The sequence below is a fragment of the Pan troglodytes genome, chromosome X, assembly GCF_028858775.2.
Source record: "Pan troglodytes isolate AG18354 chromosome X, NHGRI_mPanTro3-v2.0_pri, whole genome shotgun sequence".
Classification (NCBI taxonomy): Eukaryota; Metazoa; Chordata; class Mammalia; order Primates; family Hominidae; genus Pan; species Pan troglodytes.
In genome coordinates, this window is record NC_072421.2 from 7,797,431 (window position 1) to 7,818,963 (window position 21,533).

Genomic DNA, 21,533 nt, shown 5'->3' on the forward strand with positions numbered 1-21,533 from the left:
ATTCGTTTTCTTAATTTGGGGGAGGATTTTTAAAATCTCAGTAGAATTATTGTCCTCACCACTACTTAGACTACTTAAACAAGTAAAAAAAAAAAAAAAACTGTCCACTTTAATTTCCCTGCATTCTTTATACCAAATTTAATCATTCCTTTTCCAGGTCATTGGATCTCAGTTATAAATGAGTCTAAGTTCCCAGTTTGGTCAAAATATTTATCGTTTTCAGTGGTGAGGGAGAAACAGTCTTTTATCAGAGCAGTTGATGATAATTTTTAAAATACAGTAGTGAATAAACATTTTTTAAAAATTTAACATTTTTCTAGTATATGAGGATACTCAGGATGAAGTATGTTATCAAGATAATTTTGGAATACAGGACTAAATATACCTATGAAAAATATAAGATGATGCTGGGCATGGTGGCTCACACCTGTAATCCCAGTGCTTTGGGAGGCCAAGGCAGGAGGATTGCTTGAGCCCAGGAGTTCGAGACCAGCCTGGGCAACATGGAGACACTCCATCTCTACAAAAAAATTTAAAATATAGCTGGGCCTGGTGGCATACACCTGTGGTCCCAGCTACTTAGGAGGCTGAGGCAGGAGGATTGCTTGAGCCCAGGAGTTCAAGACTATAGTGAGCTATGATCATACCACTGCACTCCAGCCTGAGCGATAATGCAAGACCCTGTCTCTAGAAAATACAAATCGAAAATATAAATTAAACAAAAGAAGATGACTCTGCCAGGTGCCTTCTGTTTTATCTAGTGACTGAGCTGTGCTATTTATCTTTGAAATGACACCTTTGGAGATGTCAGTTGCTGGGTTCCTGGTGAATAATAGAACAAGCTTCCAAAGTCGGGGTTGTTACCTTGTGAGCCACTGTACAATAAAAAGTGCAGTTCTAGTTCTCTCTTTTCAGTAAATCTAAAGTGGTCCAGAGAAACAGCACAGAGACTAAGCAATCTACCTTTTTATGAAAAGTTTTTAAAAATCCAAATGAAAGGATAAAAAGGCAAGCAACCCCAGAGCATGCTAAATAATTCTTTAGCATAATTAATTCTTAGTTCTACACTTGTCTGAACTACCCAGCAACACCACTGCCATTCCCAGGCCGGGGTGCCTGCAACTCTTGACTGGGCCTGATGTCAATCTGATCTTCCAGCTCACACCTGGGGAGGATTGTGCTCTAGTAGTAATGACAGGATCATTTGAGTGGCTTTCAAAAGCAAGTGGAAAATACAGGCTCTTTACATGAATTTATTCCAGGAGCCTGTATTCTCCTGGGGTTTTAAACACAAAGAGGCTTGACTCGAATATCAAGTTCAAAACGCCCTCTAGATTTGCATCATTGGGAGCACGAGCAAGAGAGGCTTCCTGGCTCGCTTCTCTGTGTACCTACTTTCTCTCTCGGCTGACCCTGATGAAGGATTCTAAGTGGCTGCAAATGGCAGGCTCTGTCAGCCTGTCTCCAAAAAGGCTTCTGAAGGAAATTTCTCATACCCTGGAAGAAAGTGTGGGATGAGACGAGTGGATGGGAAGCATCTTAAGGTTACTTGCTGCCTTTTTAAACCCTGCTGGAGATGGTAACCAAGTCCTGGAATTCTTCCTGCAGCCTGGCGTGTCTGTGTGTCAGCTTGACCTTATCTTTCTGAAGCAGGTGCACTGAGCCCATGTAAAGTGCACAGATGTCATGTCCTGCTCTCGCAGAATCAGCTATGCCACAGACTGCAGGCGTCTCATTATGAATCTTCTTTAATATATTCATCTAAACATATTCACCTTGCTTTCCCTGTCTTTCTCAGCTTTAAAAAAACCCACACACACAAAGAGGCTGACTTTTCCCATCACTAACCTTGTCCAAGGTTAGGGGCGATTTGGGGACAACACATGCCCTAGTGACTGTTGGTTTAAACCGATTGCATTAATCAGTTTTGCATTTTGATCAGTTGATCATGAAATGCCTATAATTACAAAAGTCACACATGCCATTATATGCACAAATGATCGGGATGACTTACACAGGGGTGGAGGGCTTCCTAGGAGGAATGCCTCTTTGGTTTTATGTAAAAGCTGTAAGGGCATTCCCGTTCTGCACCTGATTCTAGTCGGTTCATGCATTTTAATTCTCTGTTTTTATCTGCTACATTTTGCCTACCCATGAAACATGTTTAGGCCTCTCTTAGAAGGTGTTTGAGAGCAGTCAGCTCCTCAGAAAATGATAACATTGTCCGATAAGTAGGAAATGAATCAATTATTTCATAATTATTCATTTGTTTGTGAATTAGTTTTTCCTAGCAATTTCAATATTTTGGAGTTTATTGAAATACAGAACTTACATTTTAAAAACTAACCATCCTATTCTGGTGTTGATGAATTCCCCTAATTTGGAATTCCTAGCAGCTTTTAAAGGTATACGTTGCATGCCATTATATTCTAATTTAAAGATTTTTAGAAAATGTATAGAGTTGAGCAGTCTACTTTCAGAACATCTCCTTCATCGCCAAAAGATCATTTCCATTCCCCATTTGTAATCCCTCCTCACCATCACTTCTAGCCTCATTTAATTCTTTTTTATTTTTGTTTGTTTATTTTTGTGGGTTTGTTTTTTGTTTTGTTTTGTTTTTTTGAGACGGGGTCTTGCTCTGCCACCCAGGCTGGAGTGCAGTGGCATGATCATAGCTCACTGCGGTTTCAACTGCCTAGGTTCACACAATCCTCCTGCCTTAGCCTCTGGAGTAGCTGGGACTACAGACACGTGCCACCACACCCAGCTTTTTTTTTTTTTTTTTTTTTTAATTTCTTATAGAGATGGGCTTTAACTGTGTTGCCCAGGCTGGTCTCAAACCCCTACCTAGGCTCAAGGCTCAAGTGATTCTTCCACCTCGGCCTCCCAAAGTGCTGAGATTACAGGCATGAGCCGCTGCACTCGGCCCTCATCTAATTCTTTTTTCTTTTTTTTTTTTGAGACAGAGTCTCATTCTGTCGCCCAGGCTGGAGTGCAGTGGCACAATCTCAGCTCACTGCAACCACCACCTCCCAGGTTCAAGTGATTCTTTTGCCTCAGCTTCCTGAGTAGCTGGGATTACAGGGACCTGCCACAACACCTGGCTAATTTTTGTATTTTTTAGCAGAGACGGGGTTTCGCCATGTTGGCCAGGCTGGTCTCGAACTCCTGACCTCAAGTGGTCTATCTGTCTCGGCCTCCCAAAGTTCATTTAATTCTTGATTCGCATTTTTTGGACTTTCTGGAAACTGAGAAAATAAACTGTTAACTGTGGTCCTACCAAGTTTGACGCTGTTCCTGCTGGCTGTGTGTGTGGGCGTCTATGTGTGGCTTCATAATCTCTCCTGTACATATTAACATTGTGTCTGCAGCCTTATGATATCTTCACCTTCTTAAAGCACATGGCAGCATAATTTCCGCATCACTTTTTCATTTGTGGTACATACAAGGATGCTTCATACCTAATGCCGTTTCCATCCTTTTAAACCACAGGCACATCCATCTGGAAGGCCTTTTTCTTCACCCCCAACTTCAACCCCGTGGGTTCCAACGGATGCTTTGCCACACACGTGTGCTTCTGTTTCGGGAGTTATGTCACCCATCACGACCCACCTTTACTCTTTGATATTTCCAAGGATCCCAGAGAGAGAAACCCACTATCTCCAGCATCCGAGCCCCGGTTTTATGAAATCCTCAAAGTCATGCAGGAAGCTGCGGACAGACACACCCAGACCCTGCCAGAGGTGCCCGATCAGTTTTCATGGAACAACTTTCTTTGGAAGCCCTGGCTTCAGCTGTGCTGTCCTTCCACCGGCCTGTCTTGCCAGTGTGATAGAGAAAAACAGGATAAGAGACTGAGCCGCTAGCAGTGCCTGGGGACCAGACAGACGCATGTGGCAAAGCTCACCATCTTCACTACAAACACGCCTGAGAGTGGCACTGGGGAAACATAACTCCATCTACACCTTGGATTTGGACTGATTCTCCATTTTATCACCTGAAGGCTTGGGCCAGAGCTCAACAGCTACTCAACTGGAGGGGTGAGGGGGATAAGGTCTGTAGTATACAGACAGGAAGATGGTAGGTTTATGCCTTCTGTGGCCAGAGTCTTGGACTCATGGAAATAGAATGAATAGAGGGGCATTCACAAGGCACACCAGTGCAAGCAGATGACAAAAAGGTGCAGAAGGCAATCTTAAAACAGAAGGATGCAGGAGGTACCTTAACTCACCCCTCAGCAAATACCTATGTCAACAGTATAAGTTACCATTTACTCTATAATCTGCAGTGATGCGATAACCAGCATAATAAAAAGGCAATCACATAAAAAAGAGTTTAGTCATCTAAACATAAGTAACTTTAAGGTGAATGAAAGATCTTCTTTAGGAATAATAGATGATGGTAAGTTCTACTTTGGTTATTGGAAGGCAAGTCATTATTACTGGTATTAGTTAAAACACATATCAAATGCTTGCTCTTCATCATATATATAGTTATGCATACATACACACACACACATACAGTATATTCTTTCCTCAAGAGGGTTAAGATGTCTAAAATAGGGACCTAGAAGCTTAACACTATTTAAGTAAATACAGTAGAAGCTCACAAATAGATTTCTTTGCACAATGATTTTTTGCAAAATTTTACAGTAATAATAATCCCAAGGCAAATCTCTCCTGAACTGCTTTCCATTCCATAACTTGTAGTATAATTCTTGGATTCCACTGTTTTCTTTGGGGAATGGAAGTTCTGAATTAAAAGCCCACTGTGGAGATGCTGTGGTTCATGGAATCTCTTCCAGTGTAAATCAGAATCATTGGCCTAGAAAGTCTCTGATATTTGGAGGGGAACAAAAATCACTCACAAGCAATCCATGATCTATACACATAAGCATAATTTCCTTTAGTTCTAGTTAGTCATCAGAGAACAGTCATGTATGCAGGTTTTGTGACTGAGAAATTTCTGTGCTTCCAATCCACAATGAGATGCATGATTTTGTTTTCATCCCATTTCCCCCAAGCCCCTGTAAATCAGGGAAAATGTGCAACTGATCGCCTAGGAGAGGGCCTCGTAGTGGCACAGCTGGAGATAGTTTCAAAGTCTAAACCACCAGCCCATCCTGAGGAAAGCCTCCTATGGAATGTAAAGTGCAATCATTTCTTCAGATATAAGACTTTCCCCAACAATGTGATTGGATTCCTTTATGGCAAAATCGAGAGAAGCTGCCATCCACCTGCTTATGCATTTATCTCTTTTGTGGACTTGTCTGACCACCTTCTATTTGCCCAGAGTTTGCTCAATTCCAAGACAGTGCCGATGAATGGGACACCTGTAATGTAACCCACACAGCGGTTTGCAGAGAATGTTAGCCATGACTTGGGCTTTCTGAAAGTTGGCTATAATTTCTCTATCCCTACCCACAACCCTGGGAAGTTGGAGCAAGAGGGGCATACTATTGGGCTTGGAGGATTCGACAGCATTTCCCCAGTTGCCCTTTAAGTTCTTCTATTTCAAACGTTAATTTTGCTTCTCTTTCTAAAAAAAAAAAAAAAAAAAGAAAGAGAAGAAAGAAGTGATTCCTACCCCCTACCTCCAGAATTGTTGAAAGCTGAAAAGCATACAAGATTCTTCCTTTTAACTTGGATTTCTCGTTCCAGAAATTGTGGGATAATCTGTATTCTTGCTTTAGAAAACATTCTTAGAGAGGGTACTAGCTTACTGATGATGTGTTAGGATTGCTACTGATGCTGTCATGTGGAAACTATTTAAAGGCACTATTATAAATTTATCCTATAAGATGACAATGTTTACTCAAAGTCTAACATATTCAATGCAAGTAAGACTTTCTGAAAACACTTGATGATGTGGGAATGCTGCAGGATTAAATAACTTGAAGAGCCTTTATAGATTATATGAATGCCTATTTGTGTCTAGAACCAGTTATTTAACCTGTAAAATGTCAATAGCAAATGAAGGATGAAGTATATCTCTAGATGCAAATACATTGAGTTTAAAAGTGCCTCAAAATAATTGAGATAACATTTCAGGACATTTGGAAATCAGGTCGATTTGTGGTAACTATAGTCATCTTAAATTTCAAACCATTTACCATCTGAAAGTTTTGATTGGAATGTAAAACAGGAAATTGGAATTCCTTTGTCCAGGAGAAACCTCACAAACCTTCTTTAAGGCATAGTTTTGTTGTTTGTTTGCTTGTTTGTTGCAGAGCTGTAAGGCATGGCTGCTTGTTTACAAAGCATCTCATTCATATTACCTGTGGAGTTGCATATCCAAACCTTAGTGAGTTTTGAAGCTTTAAGCAAATTCTTTTAAAAAATTCTTGTATTTCTAGCATTACTAGATATTAAAAGTTAAGCAAATAGATTAATGACGTATACATAGGCATCATTTCACAAGGTCAGTAATGCTGCAGGAAAAGCAAAATTGCAATCTACGTATCTATGGTACTAAGGAAGTCCTGTTTTTCAAAAATGGAAGCCCACTTCTCAGATTTTTCTGAAGGGCATACAATGAAAAGTGAAGGGGAAAAACACACACACACAAAAACAAGTATTTGGCTTGTCACAGGAATCTGATTGCATTAAGTGAAAGGATTATTTAGAATATGTTAATGCAAAGTTAAAATAAAATTTTCCTTGGCAATTAAAAATGCTGTGCGCTAATACCCTGCTTTCTATTGTGACTCAATTCAACAATGTGGGGAATGTTTACTACATTTCCAACTTGATGTCAAGCAATGGGGAATACAAGTTCCAGTTCTGCAAAGATTCGTCAACTTTCTTAGCTCAAGAGAGAGGCTGAGAAATGCAGAGAAGAATAAGACATAAAATAGCTCCGACCTCCATGATCCGAGAGTGGGAAAAGGCCCGATTATTACCCATAAGGCACACTCTCTAAGGCCTTTTAAGGGGCCTACAAAAATGTTTTATTTTATAATCAGAAGAAAAGGAAATGAACATTGGGGACTGAAAATCATATTGGTATTTGCACCAACATAGTCATAAAATAGTATGTTAATATGTTTTTACTTTATATATTTATATATTAAAATATATTTAATATGTTTTGCCTTTGTGGCCCATGAAAGTCTTACTGGGCCCTGGGGAAGGTATCCTACCCTGGTGAAGCAGCTGCTTTGCTCTACAAATACCTGGGGCAGAAATTTGATTTGAAAAGTATTATTCTCTCTTCTCTTTGTTTCAACTGGATTCCTTCGGAAAACCAAACTAGTATCAGAACAAACCCCGAAACAGTAAGAAGTTGGAGTGAGAAGGGCATGGTATTGGGACTAGGATCGGCTCTCATTCAATCGAGCTATTCTCATAAAATGACAAAAAGTGTCCATAAAGAGGCTGCTGGAGAGTGCGTGGCCATAGGGAGCCGACATGCCCGGGAGGAAAGGTGTTGATTACATGGATACTTCTAAAAGCTAAAGCCTTGTTGCCTTCTCTTTAATGCCTAGAGAATGGGATGTGTGATGCAAATGCTCAAAACCTCTTAAATCATAGCTGTCTGACCTCTACGGACCTCACATCCATCTGAGGCTTCATGGACAAAGATTCTCCACTTGGCCAAACTTTAGCCAAGCTCCTCAGCCTTCTCCCAGGCCCAATCTGGGCACTTCCTTGTAAAATCTAGTTTTGGCAAGAAGTCTATTAGGTCAGTTTAGCAAGAACACCTAACCCCCCCCATATCTGTTCAACCTCAGTATCTGATCAGGCTCCTCAGCCTCCACCATCCCCCAGGTGATGTCTGGTCACCTGGCCTGCCTTCAGCTAGAATCCTGTTAGGTCGGTTTAGATGAATGCTCCCTGATATTTCCTCTTGGTAATCTTCCATCCACTGCCCCTGACCCTGTTCCCTGTCTATAAATCCCCAGTTTTCCATGGTGTATTCAGAGCTGAGTCCAGTCTCTCTCCCCTACTACAAGTCCCCATTGCTGTGGTCCCCGTACCTGTCATGATGGTCCTAAATAAAGTCTTACTGTGCTTTAATAGGTAGCATTGAAAAATTTTTTTCTTTGACATCATCCATGACAACATGAAACCTATTGGGACAGCATGACTGTGCAGGGTCTTTAGAGCTCAGCTTTCTGAGGCCCTGAGCATTCTTGGTTTTCCGGCATCATGAACCTGTTCTGTGTTGCAAGATATCACTCAAGCCAGTGTTGCTTAATACCATCTCTTTGTGTAATAGATCTGAATAAAGTAATTGTAATACACCAATATTTTACTTTGTTGAGTATTATTTTAATGGGAGCCTTTCCAATGAAGGAAACATCAGCTTTCCTTGTTAGAATGCAAGCAGCTTAAAAACTACCCATGTCTTTCTGGAAAGGAAACATTGCCATGTAACTATGTATCAGTTTTCTAAGAACTTCATGGGCCTTCCATATAGGAGACCCTCAAATCTGGGGGTTCATCTCAGAATGGTTCTACTCATTAAGTTCAAATCCTCTAAAGGATTTTTTGGTAAGTGTATCTTTTTTTTTTTTTTTTTTTTTTTTTTTTTTTCACGGAGTCTCACTCTGTCGCCCAGGCTGGAGTGCAGTGGTGCAATCTTGGCTCACTGCAAACTCCACCGTCTGGGTTCAAGCGATTCTCCCACTTCAGCCTCCCAAGTCACTGGGACTATAGGTGTGCACCACCACACCTGGCTAATTTTTGTATTTTTTAGTAGAAATGGGGTTTCATCATGTTGGCCAGGCTGGTCTCAAACTCCTGACCTCAGGTGATCCACCCACCCTGGCCTCCCAAAGTGCTGGGATTACAGGTGTGAGCCACTGCGCCTGGCCATGGTAAGTTTATCTTACCTGGCAAACACATCACATCTTCAAAGTAGCAAATTGTATAATTTCTTACATACACTTTACACAATAAGCAAACACAGTCACTTTTATATTGGGGTCTGGGCTATAAAATTTGCTTCACTGAGTCTATGAGTATCTAAGGTTTGAAACTAAATTATACATGGGGATTGTAGTGTTTTTCTAAAGATAAAATTGTTAATGAACATATTTTTAGAAATAGGTACTTTGAATTGCTTGTCAATATTTATACTAATTTAACAATGGGTGCAAAAATAAATACACAAAGTACCATATTTACAAAGATATGCATATTCTCCAGTGCGCAGGGCCCAATGGTTGCTACATTTGGAATAGAAACTATCTCATGGTTCAAATATACAGATTCATCTCAGTGAGTGCTGAGCAAGATGATATTTTCCTGTTTCCCTTATAGTAATGTTGGCACCATATGAGCCACTCGGGCCTGGCCATAAGTTTCCTGCATAATCCTCTATGGTGAGAGTCCCCACCCCCAGGCCACAGACCACTACCAGTCCATGGCCTGTTAGGAACTGAGACACAAAGCAGGAAGTGAGCGGAGGGCAAGTGAGCAAAGTTTCATCTATATTTACGGCCTCTCTCCATTACTCACGTTACCACCTGAGCACCACCTCCTGTCAGATGAGCAGCCACATTAGATTCTCATAAGAGCAAGAACCCTATTGTAAACTGCACATGCGAGGGATCTAGGTTGTGCGCTCCTTATGTGAATCTTATGCCTGATGATCTGTCTCTGTCTCCTGTTACCCCCAGATGGAACTGTCTAGTTGCAGGAAAACTAGCTCAGGGCTCTCACTGATCCTACATTATGGTGAGTTGTATAATTATTTTATTATATATTAGAATGTAATAATAATGGGAATAACGTGTACAATGAATGTAATGTATTTGAATCATCCGAAACCATCCGCCACCCCCAGTTTGTGGAAAAATTGTCTTTTAGTCCCTGGTGCCAAAAAGTTTGGGAACTGCTGCTCTATGGGTACTCTGCTCGTTGTCATTGAATACAGAAAATTGAGATAAGAGCTCAGAGGAGGGCCTAAGGGATGAATGGTAATATATTAGTCCGTTGTCATGCTGCTAATAAAGACATACTCAAGACTGGGTAATTTATAAAGAAAAGACGTTTAGTTGACTCACAGTTCCACAGAGCTGGGGAGGCCTCAGGAAACTTACAATCATGATGGAAGGGGAAGCAAAAACGTCCTTCTTCACATGGTGGCAGCAAGAAGCAGTGCAGAGCAAAGGGGAGGAAAAGTCCCTTATGAAACCATCAGATCTCGTGAGAACTCACTATCACAAGAACAGCATGGAGGTAACCACCCCCCATGATTCAGTTACCTTTCACTGGGTCCCCCCCATGACATGTGGTGATTATGGGAACTACAATTCAAGATGAGATTTCAGTGGGGACACAGCCAAACCATATCATTCTGCCTCTGGCCCCTCCCAAATCTCACGTCCTCACATTTCAGAACACAATCATGCTTTCCCAACAGTCTAACTCATTCCAGCATTAACTCAAAAGTCCACGTCCAAAGTCTCATCTGAGACAAGGTGAGTTCCTTCTGCCTATGAGCCTGTGAAATCAAAAGCAAGTTAGTTACTTCCTACATACAATGGGGATACAGACATTGGGTAAATACACACCCATTCCAAATGGGATAAATTGGTCAAAACAAAGGGGTTACCGGCCCCATACAAGTCCGAAATCCAATAGGGCAGTCATTAAATCTTAAAGCCCCAAAATCATCTCCTTTGACTCCATGTCTCACATCCAGGTTATGCTGATGCAAGAGGTGGGCTCCCATGACCTTGGGCAGCTCTGCCCCTGTGGCTTTGCAGGGTACAGCCTCCCTCCTGGCTGCTTTCATGGGCTGGTGTGGAGTGTCTGCGGCTTTTCCAGGTGCACAGTGCAAGCTGCAAACATTTTATGATAGTTCTTTGGATTTCAAAAAGATGATAGTTCTTTGGATTTCAAAAAGATGCTTTGATTTACTGGTACTGTTTTAAATAGAAGTCCTGTGCATTAATTCTTTAAAGGCTATCAGCTGTGTGAAGGTGGAAGTCAGATAAACTTAAAGATAAAAATATAGTGGAGTCTACCATCAATTAATTGTGGCCCAGGATTGATTATAAGTGATTCTGCAATTCTAGTATAAATGAGTGAAAATGCAGAGTTGATTAATCTGAGCAACAAACATAATTATTACGACTATTACTAAATATTGAGGTTCTTTTGAAATATTGTATTTTGTTTCACTGGATTCTATGAGGATAATAGATTTCAAAATATATTACACATATGGAAAGATGATGTTGTTTTTAATGGCATTTGAAAATTTTGAATTTTCCAATGAATATGTTTTTATCATATATTATTTGAATTCCCTATAAACTTTGTCACTTTTGAAATACTTTTTAAAATAGTGCCTGTGTAGTACTCTAGTAGATGCAATATTTTAGTTCTGTTGATCAGATCTTAGTCTTAGCAAAATATCAAACAATGACACAATATTTAAAGCCACGCTATTTCATCAACCTTTGAAATAATACCATGCAACTCGTGTTTAATATTTCTAATTAGTTCATGAGATTCTTGCATCTTGTGCTTTTCTTTCAAAGTCAGGTTGTAAACTATGCTGTTAATGCAAAGTGTAGGCTGTGTGTTAAAATCTGAAGGCATTCTGCAGCAAGGTTTGAAAGTACCCTTGTCTAGTGCCTCTCAGACTGATGTGCATGAAGGTGACAAGTACTATAGGAAAAGGCTGGGGAAAGTCAGAGCTTGAAATAATTCAGGAAAGGGCACTAGTGGCACTGGTGGCATTTTATCAGACAAGGGAAATGCATCGGGTCAGTAACTAAGAGAAAGCCGGATCAGACAGGCCATCCATTAGAGCTTGTATCAGGGAGAGCTGTTCACATTGTCACATCAGGGGCAGAGACAAAGTGAGCTCTGTAGCACATCCCATTGCACTGAAGGGAAGAAGAGGGCAGTGTCTGGGTCCACATGCAGGTGTTACAGGCAGGGATATGGGTGGTGGTTGATGAGTCTCATGGATCCCAGACATGGTTCTAAGTGCTTCAGTGGATTCGTCTATTTAATCTTCACTGTACATCTGTTAGATAGCTGTTATTACTGTCCTCTTACATATGAGGATCCAGGCACAAAAAAACAGTACATACATTGCTTTATGCTTAGATTTATGGAATGCTTTTTTGGTTAATAAAAAAAGAAATGGATAGATTCATGACCTTCATATATGACTGTGCATGCTGTGTACTGCACAACTCCAGGAGGCAGCATTAACATAATCCGCAGTGGGAAGAACATTTTCTAAATTTGTGCAGTGCACAACCTGTGCCACCATATGTAGCAATATCCATTAGATAGTGATGTTGCAAAAATAGATGGATATGTAAGTAATGGACACAACTGACTACCTTGATTTTTCTAGCAAGGGACACAGGAGTACGGTTTGTAAAACCCATGGATGAATCTATGAACTAATGTATTGACATGAGACATTCTGGAGTGAAAAGGGTAATCCAAGCGTACAGATCATTAAAATAGAGCTAAAATTCACCAAGAGTTGATGTATTGCATTGAGGGAAAAAACGGCACATAGTTTTGTGGTTATCTGTTGGTTCACTGTTCCCTGGGCATCACCACACTGTCTGCTAAAGGTTTTCAGCTTACTATGCTGCTCAGACAAATGGTAGGACTGCACTCTGGCCCTTCATGAGCCGTGAGGAGACATGTCACAGGCTACTTCAGAGCTACAGCATCTGTCACCAGCACTTTCTCAACATCCCACACAGAGGCTGCTCCCTCCGGGTGGTCTCAGAGTTAAGATGACACCAAACAGAGTCCAGATAACTTAGGAGTAATACACAGTGTGAGCAAGAAAGAAAGCTTTGTTGCTGAAGCCACTGAGATTTGGATATTTTTCCTGCAGCCTAGATACATTCATCCTGAGCAACTTATATTACCATTCTGTTTCTGCAAAGGAATGAGTATTACATTTTGCAAAATATTTCATTTCCCATTTTTATCCCTCAGGGAGTTTATAGCTAAAGGATCCTGGGATATTTTGGACCATGGAATATCCGAGGCTTAATCAGACTTGGAAAAATAATTCAGATAGTTGGAGGAAAGGAAAAATGAGAATGGCTTTGGGCCAGGTAAAAACAAAACAAAACTAATGTTGAGATTCACTGTATCTTCAGAAATATACACATCTACTAACTTTTACTGAGTGAATCTTAGGGAGGTGAATGGCACTTCATTTGGTAACATCTTATGCCACACGGAAATTGAAGGATTGTACAACTTCAGATCCCTATGTTTCAACAACTATAGCAAGCCCTGCATTTTAATGTCACTTTAAATGTGTTTAAAATATTTAATCCTACTTAATTGTATGTTAAATTTTTTGACAATCCTTTTAAAGTGAAAATAATATCTAGTAGGAACAATAATATTCGTGTGCATCCTACTTATTAGTGCTTTGAATGCAAGTAAATGGTCTTTTGACCCTTTCTCATTTAAATTGTTCGCCTTTTTTTCATCCCAGTCATGCTGAGTGAATTCTGGTGTTTAAAAAATTATATAGTGCTATTATTTTCCATGACAATGCTTTAAAGGGTAACTTGTGTGAGGAAGCATATTTAAGATTTTATTGTATTATTTCCATCACAACAAAGCAATGTTAAACCTTTTCCAGGGTTATAATGGCTCCTTTTGTGTAAAGTTCGTTAAATTCAACAGTGATGACACTTAGAAGAGAGCTACCAGCCCCAAATGAGACAAGGACTTCTGTGTCAAAATGGGAGAAGGGAATGGAAAGGCAAGAGAAAGATTAGTAGGAGACGCGTAGGCAAACCTTAGTCATCCCACGTCTGTTTATGATGCAGTTATCTTAAAGATAAAATAGAGGGTGAGAGAACCAACATGCTATCAGTCTCAGGGTGACAATTACCCTGTAATAGTCTATCTTCAACTATCTTAGATAATGCATAAGAAAGTGCTTGATGAATGATTCCGTCCTAACCGCTATTTAAGCTCCAGGGCAGAGAAAAGAACCAGAATTTCAGATCCTTACCCCTCACTGTCTTGTGTGTCTAAAATGTGCAGAGATCTAATATCAGCTCATCACTTACCATGGCATAAAAATAAATATTTCTCTGCAAAAGTTCATCTCGGCGCCTCTCTGCTCCACAGAAGTTTTCTAAAAATAAGAGAATTCCCTTTTGGAGATGCAGAGATTTATTCTAGAAAATGACAATGCTCTTGGATTATCTTTCAATGAGATTTGGCAATGAGCGGTGTCCCTAACAGCTAGATGACTTGATGCCCTTTCTGGAATATAATGGCAATGACAAATCTATTTTTGCTTCAGCCCAGGCAGCTATGTTAATGTGCACTCTGTGAGTGCTGAAGACACTTAGTACTGCCCATCCATTTTGAAACCTTGAATAAGAAGCCTGGAGTTAGATCTGTCCTCTTTCCTTCTGTTGTATATCAAGAGACTAACCTCTGTGGCTAAGCTTCCAATGTCGCCCTTTTACACTATAACCACAGAAGTGTGCATACAATGGAGGGAAAAGGATTAGACTTTGCAAATTCACATTGCCCTATGTCACCAATTTTGAGGATTAAGTTTCAACACAAAATAATTCAGTTCCATAACAAAAGTCACTCTAGTGTCTGAGAAGGGTAGATGGTGAAGACAGAGGTGGCTGAATTTTAAGGCATTATTGTGATTAAATGCAATTATCTTACATAACACATTTTAATTATGCCAATAAGAGAGGATTACCCAATTACAAAATGTTTTCAGCAGGACCATATTAACACTCATGTGATGTATCTTTCCTCCTGTTTAACTGTAGTGTGTAAGGATAAATACAAATTGAAATAGTACTCTAGGCTATTTCCTGCTTGGTCAATTAATATTTTTCTGAACCATAAAATATGGATTTGCCAATTTAGGGAGTTAATAACATTGCCCTAGATTTTCTTTTATCTTGGCAGAAGAACAGAGTTCTTTTCAGCATGGAACTCAGTTCTCTGATTACTTTGTGGTCCATTTTAGTTGCCAATACCTTAGATGTTACAAAAGCAAGACAGCTTCATCAAACGCTAAAATATGACATGAACCGCTACAGGAGACTCTTTGCATTTTGCATTTTTATATTAAATTTGATAATAGTGTAGATCATTTATTTATAATTTGCATGGAATTGCATTGTGCTCATGCTGAAAGGAAAATGCTTTCAATCTGCCCATTGAAGCCTCAGCAATTTGGAATGAAAACTTAGAATAAAATAATCTAAGGCATGTTTTTTGAGAGAGACTCACATGAAAATTTAAATTTTAAAACCTAAACTCATCTATATGCTTTCAAATAGAGTACAAGATAGAAAGTGCATTGTAATTGCTGGGCATATTTTTAAGAAAAATATTTTATTGTGGAAAATTTCAAACAAACACAAAAGTAGAAAGAATGTAATATTGAATCCCCACAACTTTATTCCCAAGCGTCAATAATTGTCACCATTTTATCTATCTTCAAACACAATCATGGTCATGATATTTTAAAATTTTGGATTGTCATCCATGAACAGAAAATAAGGATTTTAATGTTTCATGATATACTGCATAAATTGCTATGACAATGTGTTTCTTCAAAGTATATATATTTTCATAAAGGTAAATAGTAAAGGAGTTAAATTTAATGAAGACATAAACTATATTGGTATCTTCTGTGTGTCAAACCATCTCAAAACTTAGTGGCCTAATGCTATACCCACATATTTAACTGCTGGTCTTGTGGGTTGACATTTTGGTTCAGCTGAGTGGTTTTTCTTAGATGACTTTGGCTGGGCCTGCTTCAATATCTGACATTGGTTGATGAACAACTGGGCTACCTGGTTTATGACGGCCTCATCTGGAAAGGCAGGAACGCCTGGGGCCTCTCTGCATGTGGTTCTCTCATTCTCCAGCAGGCTAGCCCAGCCAGTCCTCAAGGCTATAATTCTAGTGGTTCCAAGATCAGCAAGAGAGGACCAGCCCAGTGTGCAGATACCTTGCAAATCTATGCTTGTGTCTGCTTGCTCTAGAGCCCAAACAAGTCACCTGGCTAAGCCCAGCTGCAAGGGTAGATATAAAGAGAACTCTTAAAGGGAGTAGCTGCAAAGGCACATTACAAAACAAAACAAAACAAAAGAAAAAACAAAAAAGAACATGCATACAAAGGAGGGAAGATTCTGTGGCCAGTTTTACAATCTACTTCATAAAGTTAAAGTCTTATCAAAAGGAGATGAAGTTGACATAGCAAATTAGGACTTCCAAAAACTCCCTTCTCTGTGAAATCAATAATAAAGCTAGAGAAAGTTGTCAGAAATAACTTTTACAGAACTCTGGAAATTAGCGAAAGACTTATTACATCCCCTGGAAACAACGGTGGGATCTCAGTAAGAAGAGTGTGCTCGTTGGCATTTGAGCTTACCTTGAGCTTACCCTAGTGCAAGCCTGTATTCTCCAACTGAATGGTGGCTGGAAAAACAGTAGCCCGTGGGTTCTCTAGCAGGGAGCAGAGGGAGCGGAGTGTGGCTGGAGCTCCAGGAAATCTTCATTCCTAATGCTGGTGTATTTATCTGTGTTTGACCTGATATGGAGTTGCCTAGTACAAAGAAATATTTTCTCTGAGGGAGTGAAGCCCTGATACGTATAATACATGGATAAATGTGGAAAATAATGCTCAGTAAAAGAGCCTGATACAAGGAAACACAACATCTAGGACCCATTTATATGAAATGTCCAGAACAGGCAAACCCATAGAAACAGAAAGGAGAGATAGCGTTTGCCAGAAGCTGGAGGGAGGAGGGATAAGGAGCAACCTCTCATGGGTAGAGGGTTTCTTTTTCCAGGGATGATAATATTCTGAAATTAGGTGTTGGTGCCGGTTGCACAATTTTATGATAGAAAAACCACTGAATTGTCCAGGTTAAGATGCTAAGTATTATGGGATGTGAATTGTATCTGATTTTTTAAAAAATGAAATCCACCATTTCAATTAAAAAAGATATAGTAGGCTGGGCATGGTGGCTCATACCTGTAATCCCAAAACTTTGGGGGGCTGAGGCAGGCAGATGGCTTGAGCCCAGGAGTTCGAGACCAGCCTGGGCAACATGGTGAAACCCCATATCTACTAAAAGTACAAAAATGTGGCAGACACCTCTAATCCCAGCTGCTTGGGAGATGGAGGTTGCAGTGAGCTGAGATTGCACCACTGCACTCCAGCCTGGGTGACAGAGCAAGACTACATCTCAAAAAAAGAAAAAAAAAAAAAAAAGAAAGAAAAATTAGCCTGGTGTGCTTATGTGTACCTGTAGTTCCAGCTATTCAGGAGGCTGAGGCAGGAGGATCACTTGAGTCCAGGAGGTTGAGGTTGCAGTGAGCTGAGATTGTGCCACTGCACTCCAGCCTGGGCAACAAATTAAGACCCTGTCTCTAAAAAAATTAATTAATTAATTTTAAAAAGTAAATTTCTTTTGCCATCAGTTATTCAAAATGGACTCTCTAGAGTGTCATCATTGCAAAATTGTCCAACTTCTACGCCATCTTTAGGATGGATTCCTGGAGTGTTGATGGCACTTTCTTTAGTTCGCCTTGTTGGACAAATTCCCATGTCTGTATTCCAGCTACTCTTCCTGCTTTGAATGCTCCCTTCTCTATGCACCTTAGTTACAGTCCCAAAATTATGAACCACCGTTTATCTTAGAGGTCTCAGCTCCATCATCTCCTCTGTATAAAACTCACTTCCACCTTGGAACCCATTACTGCTGCTGTTATATCTTTTGTAACAGATGATTTCAACTAGGTGTGTTTTAAACTGCCAACTCATTCAGAAAGGGACCAATTTCTATTCATGTTTGTATCCAAAGTGCACAGCATGGTGCCAGACACCTTAGCAGGAATCTTTCATCTTCTCTGGGCACAGTGAAGGTTATGTCCCCCTCAATCTCTGTAACATTTAGTCCAGACCAGCACTCACTGTCCATTTTTCCTCCTCTGCCCAAGGTTGTAAAGGCAACTTAAAAACGGAGTTGTCCCAAAGGAGTTGAAGACTTATTTCCATGCAAAAACCTGGCCACAGATGTTTACAGCAACCTTATTCACAATTGTGAATTGGAAGCAATGAAGATGTCCTTCAGTAAATGAGTGGATGAGTAGATGCGTGGTACATCCAGACAACTGAGTATTATTCAGCACCTAAAAGAAATGAATTGTCAGGCCACAAGAAGGCATGGAGGAAACTTAAATGCATATCACTAAGTGAAAGAAGCCAGTCTCAAAAGGCTCATACTGTATGATTTCAACTATGGGACATTCTGGAAAAGGGAAAACTATGAGAACAGTAAAAAACAAATCAGTGGTTGCCAGGGGGAAGAAGGAGGGGTGAATAGGTGGAGCACAGAAGATTTTTAGGGTAGAACACAGTGAACCTACCCTGTGTGACATTATATAATGGTGGATCCATGTCATTATACATTTGTCCAAACCCATCGAATGTACAACACCCAGAGTGAACCCTAATGTAGATGGTGGTGATGATGATGTGTCGATGTAGGTTCATCAGTTGTAACAAATGCACTGCTCTGGTGAATGAAGTTGATGATGGGGGAGGCTGTGCATGAGTTGGGGAAGGGATATAGAGGAAATGTCTATACCTTTCACACAGTTTTGCTATGAATGTAAAATTGCTCTAAAAGTAGTATTAACTCTTACATACATAAAAAATAAGGTTTTAACTCATAATAAGCATACACACCGAGTGGTGACACTTGAACTGTAAGCTGGCCACCTAGGTGGACTCATTCAGCTTTTCCTCGGTTCTAAGATACAGAGTGTACTCTTCTATCCAGAATGTGCATTTTGTATCTGACTTGAACCTGAACCCCAACAGAATGCCACCCCAAGTCCAGTGAGCCTATTTCACTTTGCCCATGTGAACAATACTCCACTATGGGGCCCACCGTTTAATGCAATATGAACAGTGCTCCCTGGACTTGTGTACTATAGCCATCTGCTCCTCCAAATCCTTCCTTTGCTCGGAATCTCTGGCCAACTCTATCCTATCCAGCTCATAGCTGTGTCCCCACCCAAATCTCATCTTGAATTGTAACTCCCACAATTCCCACGTGTCCTGGGAGAAACCTGGTGGGAGGTAATTGAATCATGGGGACAGGTATTTCCCATGCTGTTCTCATGATAGTGAATAAGTCTCATGAGATCTGATGGTTTTAAAAATGGGAGTTTCCCTGTACAAGCTCTCTCTCTCTTTGCCTGCCACCATCCATGTAAGATGTAACTTGCTCCTCCTTGCCTTTCATCTTCCAACATGATTGTGAGGCCTTTCCAGCCACGTGGAACTGTAAGTCCAATAAACGTCTTCCTTTTGTAAATTGCCCAGTCTCGGGTATGTCTTTATCAGCAGCATGAAAACAAACTAATACAATAAATTGGTACCAGTAGAGTGGGGTGCTGCTAAAAAGAAATCCAAAAATGTGGAAGCAACTTTGGAACTGGGTAACAGGCAGAGGTTGCAACAGTTTAGAGGGGTTGGAAGAAGACAGGAAAATATGGGAGAGTGTGGAACTCCCTAGAGACTTGTTGAATGACTTTGACCAAAATGCTGATAATGACATAGACAATGAAATCCAGGCTGAGATGGTCTCAGATGGAGAAGAGGAACTCGTTGGGAACTGGAGCAAAGGTGACTCTTGTGATGTTTTAGCAAAGAGACTGGTGGCATTTTTCCCCTGCCCTGGAGATTTGTGGAACTTTGAATTTGAGAGAGATGATTTAGGATATCTGGCAGAAGAAATTTCTAAGCAGCAAAGCATTCAAGATGTGACTTGGGTGCTGTTAGAGGCATTCCATTTTATAAGGGAAGCAGAGTGTAAACGTTCAGAAAATTTGCAGCCTGACAATGTGATAGGAAAGAAAATCCCATTTTCTGAGGAGAAATTCAAGCCAGCTGCAGAAATTTGCATAAGTAATGAGGATCCGATTGTTAATCCCCAAGACAATGGGAAAAATATCTCCAGGGCATGTCAGAGGTCTTCACAGCAACCCCTCCCATCCCAGGCCTGAAGGCCTAGGAGGAAATAGTGGTTTCATGGGCCAAGCCCAGGGTTCCCATGTGGTATGCAGCCTAGGGACTTGGTGCCCTGTGTCCCAGCTGCTCCAGCCATGGCTGACAAGGCCTAACATAGAGCTCTGGCCATGGCTTCAGAGGGTGGAAGCCCCAAGCCTTGGTAGCTTCCACATGGTATTGAGCCTGCGAGTGCACAGAAGTCAAGAATTGAGGTTTGGGAACATCTGCCTAAATATCAGAAGATGTATGGAAACTCATGGATGCCCAGGCAGAAGTTTGCTGTAGAAGTGGTGCCCTCATGGAGAACCTCTTCTAGGGCAGTGTGGAAGGCAAATATGGGGTCAGAGCCCCCACACAGAGTCCCTACTGAAACACTGCCTGGTGGAGCTGTGAAAAGAGGGCCACTGTCCTCCAGACCCCAGAATGGTAGATCCACTGACAGCTTGCACCATGCACCTGGAAAAGCCGCAGACAATGCCAGCCTGTGAAAGCAGCTGGGAGAGAGGCTGTACCCTGCAAAGCCACAGGTGCAGAGCTTCCTAAGACTATGGGAACCTACCACTTGCATCAGCATGACCTGGATGTGAAACACAGAGTCAAAGGAGATCATTTTGGAGCTTTAGGATTTGACTGCCCCACTGGATTTTGGACTTGCATGGAGCCTATAGCCCCTTTGTTTTGGTCATTTTCTCCCATTTGGAATAGCTGTATTTACCCAATACCTATACCCCATTGTATCTAGAAAGTAACTAACTTGCTTTTGATTTTACAGGCTCATAGGTGGAAGGGACTTGCCTTGTCTCAGTGAGACTTTGGACTGTGGACTTTTGAGGTAATGCTGAAATGAGTAGAGACTTTGGGGGACTGTTGGGAGGTCATGATTGGATTCGAAATGTAAGGACATGAGATTTGGAGGGGCCAGAGGTGGAATTATATGGGTTGGCTGTGTCCCCACCCAAATCTCATCTTGCATTGTAACTCCCACAATTCCCATGTGTCATGGGAGGAAACTGGTGGGAGATAATTGAATCATGGAGGTGGGTTTTTCCCATGCTGTTTTCGTGATAGTGGATAAGTCTCATGAGATCTGATGTTTTTAAAAACGGGAGTTTCTCTGTGCAAACTCTCTCTTTTTGCCTGCCGCCATCCATGTAAGACGTGACTTGCTCCTCCTTGCCTTCTGCCATGATTGTGAGGCCTCCCCAGCCATGTGGAACTATAAGTCCATTAAACCTCTTTCTTTCCAGTCTCAGGGTGGTATGTCTTTATCAGCAGCATGAAAACAGACTAATACACCAGCTTATCCCAGCTCTAACTGACAGCCTCAAGTGCACAGATTTCTGGCCACTCTTTTTTGGGGGCTCTTTCTCAACCTGGCTCTGAATAATTAACCTTATTCTCAAACTTTCAATCCAAACTTTACTTGTCTCCTCCAGTTTGGCTTTATAGTTTAAACTTGGCTGAGAATTTGCCCCACTATTCATAGTTAAACT

General features: G+C 40.8%; 1 protein-coding gene across 4 annotated transcripts in view; it reads left to right on the forward strand.

Annotated features, from left to right (window-relative positions):
* Nucleotides 1-6,688, forward strand: part of STS (steroid sulfatase) — a 205,907-nt gene extending 199,219 nt beyond the window's left edge. For all 4 annotated transcript variants that reach the window (XM_063803877.1, XM_054676418.2, XM_016943073.4 and 1 more), the window contains one exon: nucleotides 3,493-6,688. In XM_063803877.1, coding sequence (XP_063659947.1) covers nucleotides 3,493-3,866 — 374 coding nt within the window. In that variant the 3' untranslated portion in view covers nucleotides 3,867-6,688. The remainder of the gene's footprint in view (nucleotides 1-3,492) is intronic.
* The last annotated feature ends 14,845 nt before the right edge of the window (nucleotides 6,689-21,533 follow it).